At 52.0% G+C, this 5,234-nt stretch overlaps 1 protein-coding gene across 1 annotated transcript; it reads right to left on the bottom strand.

Moving 5' to 3' along the window:
- Positions 1 to 1,861: 1,861 nt before the first annotated feature.
- Positions 1,862 to 3,865, bottom strand: LOC123124915 (UDP-glycosyltransferase 73C12). The gene has a single exon (XM_044545465.1). It carries the CDS (start codon positions 3,638 to 3,640, stop codon positions 2,108 to 2,110), a length of 1,533 nt encoding a protein of 510 aa, XP_044401400.1. The 5' UTR covers positions 3,641 to 3,865; the 3' UTR covers positions 1,862 to 2,107.
- Between the last annotated feature and the right edge of the window lie 1,369 nt (positions 3,866 to 5,234).

Genomic DNA, 5,234 nt, shown 5'->3' with positions numbered 1-5,234 from the left:
CTAGTGGGGGGGGGGGAGGAAACTTGAAGCCAAATGGCTTGAGAAAGAGACTGTCGCAGAAACAGTCTCTATTACAAGGCATTGAGCTAAGTTAGCTGGAACCAAACCATCCCTAGCTAACTAGACCAAGGTTGTACATGTTGATTTGCATAGGTGGGATCGAGAGGTTTTGAAAGGCAAAAAATGAATTAAAAAGCTAAAGGTTGAATTGGAATCTGTTCGGAGGGGTCCTGTAAATGAAGAATCTCGTTCTCGTCAGAAAGAATTGCAAGTTCTAATTGAGAAACTACTTGACTAGGAAGAAATATTTTGGTTGCAGAAAGGAAGAGCCGACTGGTTATTGCATGGAGACTGAAATACATTTTTTTTCATCAAGCAACCACGACAAAGAAATGCAGAAATCAGATAAAAAAGCTCCTAGCTGACACTGACATGTGGTGTCAAGGTACGGGACTGAAAGACCGTACCGTTTGTTATTTAACTAACCTATTTACTTCCGAACTTTTTGAGCCATACCAAGTAGTATTGTCTCATGTTCGGCCAAGAGTTTCAATCGATCTTAATGATGCTTTTCTCAAACCTTTAACGAAGGATGACTTCCATAAAGCCTTATTTGATATTGGTGATATGAAAACACCAAGTCCGAATGGTCTGGACTCGGTATTTTATAAACGTTCCTGGCCTATGATGAGACCTTGTTGATGAGACTTTGGAGGCAATTAACTCGGGGTTGATTCCTTGGGGTTGGAATGATACACCTATTGTGACGATACCAAAGATCAAGTGTCCAGAGAAGGTAACACGGTTTCGGCCTATAAGTCTATGTAATCATGTTTACAAAGTGATTTCTAAGATGCTTGCAAGCCGCTTGAAAACTTTTTCTGCCAGAGATCATCAGTCCAACACAAAGCGCTTTTGTTCTGGAAAGAATGATCACTCACGAAGTGCTTGTGGCATATGAGTGTTATCATAAAATAAAAAATAAATGAGACGAAAAAGAGGGTTTATGTGCGGTTAAGTTGGACATGAACAAAAATATGATCAAGATCAATGGGTCTTTTTAAAGGAGTATACAGTCTGATTTTATTGTGAGGAACCATGTCGTTCCAAACCATTGAGGAGGCTCAGACAAGGAGACCCCTTTTGTCGTACCTGCTTTTATTATGCACTAAAGGCCTTACTGTTTTGCTCTCTCATGCTCGAGATAATGGACTGATGGAAGTTCATGTTTGTAGAGACGCTCCCTTTATAACCACACTCTTTTTTTACGGATAATTTGTTGATACTTATGAAGGAAACACCAAATAATGCTGCATGGTTAAAGAACGTGCTCGATACCTATTGTTCTGCGTCCGTCCAATAGATTAGTTTGGAGAAGTCAAGCATCTTATTCAATCCAAATACAAATCTTGTTATGAGAGCAGGTTTCACAATTCTTGATACTATGACAGAAGCTTTGAACAACAAGCCTTCCACTATTGGTATGGACAAAACTGTTTGCTCCAAATATTTGATTGAAAGGGTTGTCCAAAGAGTGAATGGATGGCAAGAAAAACTAATTCAAGGTGTAGGAAATTCTACTCAAGTTTCAAGTTGGTTGTTCAAGCAATACCATTATATGCCATGTGTGTCTTTAAAATTCCTAAACAACTATACCTTAGAATAATATACTTTTTCATTTTTATTTATGGTTTTTATGTTTTTTATTTTTTGCGGTTAATTGGTTTTTAGTTAAAGTTTATGTTTCTGTTTACTCGTACAAAAAAAGTGATTTGCACGAGAAAAATTCAGACCACTTGCCAATAAAAGGTCACTAATTATCCTGCACGAACATTAGAACATCCTGGATTCAACACATGAGTTGTTGAAAATTCGAATTCGGAATACAAACCACCAAATACCGTCGAGTCACAAGCCAATTCTAATAATCTCAAAAAATCACTAATAGTTCTGATAAGACCTTCCACATTGATAAAAAATAGTGTACAAAAATAGACCAAATGTAGTGTACTATGAGTTTTCAAAGTCTTAACTTTGATTGGAACGGCATTTTAGGCTCTCGGTAGCTGGACAGCTACATGCTATAAACGCACACACTGCCCAGATATCACTCGGCGGTACCTTGTGTGGCGCCCACCTCGAAACACTTGGCCAGATCGCAGATGTTGGCGTGCGACGAGCCCCCCTCCCGCATGGCCGCCCTCGCTTTCACCGCGAGCGCACGGGCTTTGCAACGCCGCGCCTCGCCATCCTCCCCGCCGTCCATGGCGCTCCTCACCGCGGCCTCCACCGTCTCCCTCCCAACCACGACATCCTTCTGATCCGTCCGGTACATCACTGGCTCCTTCACCCCGACGCTGACGCCGATCCCCAGCACCTCCACCGCCATCTTCTCGTTCAGGAACTGGTCTGTGAAGTGCGGCCACGTCACCACCGGCAGCCCCGCCGCGACCGCCTCCAGCGTCGAGTTCCACCCGCAGTGCGTCACGAATGCGCCTGCCGCGCGGTGCGACAGGATCAGCGCCTGCGGCGCCCACCCCCAGATGAGCAGGCCACGCCCCGCGACGCGCTCCTCGAGCCCGCGGAGGAAGGCGAGCGCTGCCTCGTCGTGGCGGCCGGCGTCCTTGACCACCCAGATAAAAGGGTAGCCCGACGCCTCCAGTCCCAGGCCGAGCTCCGAGACCTGCTTCGGGTCCGCGTGCGCGATGCTGCCGAAGCTGACGTAGACCACGGAGCTGGGCTCCTTGTCGTCGAGCCACCGGACGCAGTCGTCGGCGTCGATGGCTGCGGTGTTCCCTCTCGCCGCCAGCGTCGTGGCGTGCTGGTGGTAGAGAGAGACCGGCCCCACGGTCCACACCTTCATCCCCCTTGCGGCCGCGTAGCCAGCGACGTACTCGGGCTCCATCTCCACGAAGGTGTTCATGACGACGCCGTCGGCCTCGGCCCGCGCTCGCTCTACGTCGTCGCCGAACTTCTCCCAGCCGGGCCAGCCCCGGAAGAAGCCGGGGGCCTGCGCCCTCGTCACCTCGAACCTCTTCTCCAGTCCCGGAACGACGACCGGCTGGTTGTAGTCGAGCACGCCGTCGTAGGCGTTGAACCTCTCGACGTTGTGCTGGCACAGGACGCAGAAGGCGCACATGCTGAAGAAGCTGAGCCGGGGCACCCCCAGGCTGGCCGCGAGCTCCACGGTCCACGGGTGGCAGAAATCGGACACGATGCATGTTGCTGGCTGAGGCGCGTGGTCGCGGAGGTGGGCCTCGATCGGCCCCCGGAGGAGCGCGACGGCGGAGAAGTAGGCCAGCATGTACTCCGGGGGGACGTTGTCCATGTTGTCCGCTCCGCCTGGGACCCCGTCGGGCAGGCCGACCGCGGCGTAGTCGAGCGGGAAGTCGACGAGGCTGACTGGCAGGCCGGACCGCCGGGCGGATTCGACGGTGGGGCGCACCCGCGCCGCCGTGGACGGCGTGGCGACGATGGTGCAGAGCGCGCCCTGAGTGGCCAGCAGCAGCGCGGTGTCGACGGCGGGGATGATGTGGCCCTGGGCCATAAGCGGCACGAACACGAAGTGCGCCGCCGCCGCCGCCGCCTCCGGCTTCACTTCTTCATTGGTCGCTGCTTGGACATGGACTAGGCTGGGCATCGTGGGCTCCTGGCTCAGAGGATCCGATGAGAGGCTGAGGAGGCTAGCTAGCAGAGTTAGCAAGTGATTTAAAGAACGTCGACAGATCCAAGCTGGCAGAGGCCGCGTCTTTGTGTTGATTGGTGGCGTCGACACCCAAGCCGGCAGAGGCCGGCCGGCCGGCGTCGTCGGTGCGTAGCGTCAGGATTGACGCACCGTAGAGGATGCGAACATCAGTACATAGCGTCAGGATTGACGCACCTTGAGAATGCGGAGCCTAAATATCCAAGATTAGATGCTGATCTTACTCGGCCGTAGTTTGGTTTTTGTCCTGTCACTGACAATGTGAAGATGCCCGCATGTGCTACCAACGGCACCACGAGATCTGCGCTCTACAGTCATTTGACTAAGATCGCTAATCGAGTACAGTATTTTCTTTAGTTATTTTTCTGAAGAAAGGCTTTCATTAGATAGGTTTTCCACAAACCGAAGACAAAGTGGGATGTTTTGCGGGCGTCCGGACCGCTGCCACGGCCGCTTCTGATTGCCCTGGCCCACCCCACCCCTACTCGCCCGTGCGCGCTTCGCCTTAAACGGCCGGCGCCACTCCAGAGCGTTAGTGTTGCATTCATGCCGAGCGGACGCGACCTCTCACTACTACCAGCATTGAAGCGGGGCGCCGGTCGGGAGAGCGCCGCCCACGTTGCTTCCCGGTGCACGCGACTGCTGCGCGTTCAAACAACACACCACGACGGTTCATCGCCCTACATCAATGATATGCGGTTGCCGAGTAACCTACTCTGGCGCCCCGCGTCCGTCCATCTGCCGCCCGCCTTTGCCATCCGCCCGCTATATAAACTCCAGCCCCGACCATAGCGGCAGTACGCCATCCTCCTCTTGTCCCTTTATCATCTCCGCACCACGCCCACCTTGGCCTCCTCGCACTCCAAAACCCTCTGAGACAACCTCTCCTCCAACCATAAGGAGATGGCTGTCGGTGTCAAAACCGGCAGATCTCGGGTAGGGGGCCCAAGCTGTGAGTCTAAGGATCAATGGTAACAAGGGACAATGGGGACACGATGTTTACCCAGGTTCGGGCCCTCTTAAAGGAGGTAAAACCCTACGTCCTGCTTGATTGTATTCGATGAGTATAGGGGTTACAAGAGTTGATCTACCTCGAGATCGTAATGGCTAAACCCTAGCTGTCTAGCCTATGATTATTCTGATAGCCTCTACGGACTAAACCCTCGGGTTTATATACACACCGGAGGGGCCTAGGGTTGTACAGAGTCGGTTTGCAGAGGAAGGAAATAGTACATCCGGACACCAATCTTGCCGTCCACGCATATAGGAGTCCTACCCGGACACGAGGGATAGTCTTCTGCTTTATCTTCACGGCCCATCAGCCCAGCCCATATCGAATAGACTGGACACCCGAGGACCCCCTAATCCAGGACTCCCTCAGTAGCCCCGAGCTTGCCTTCAATGACGATGTGGTATCCAGCTTATGTCTTCGGCTTTGTAAGGCGGGTTCTTCATCATACTCCGGATTGATGGCAGTCCAGTTTTGACCTCCATGTTTTGCCTTTACGATTCCTTACTACTGTCGCCTCGA

The sequence above is a fragment of the Triticum aestivum genome, chromosome 5D, assembly GCF_018294505.1.
Source record: "Triticum aestivum cultivar Chinese Spring chromosome 5D, IWGSC CS RefSeq v2.1, whole genome shotgun sequence".
NCBI classification, from domain to species: domain Eukaryota; kingdom Viridiplantae; phylum Streptophyta; class Magnoliopsida; order Poales; family Poaceae; genus Triticum; species Triticum aestivum.
Note: the sequence above shows the minus strand (reverse complement) of the source record. Positions and strands in the feature narration are given on the sequence as shown.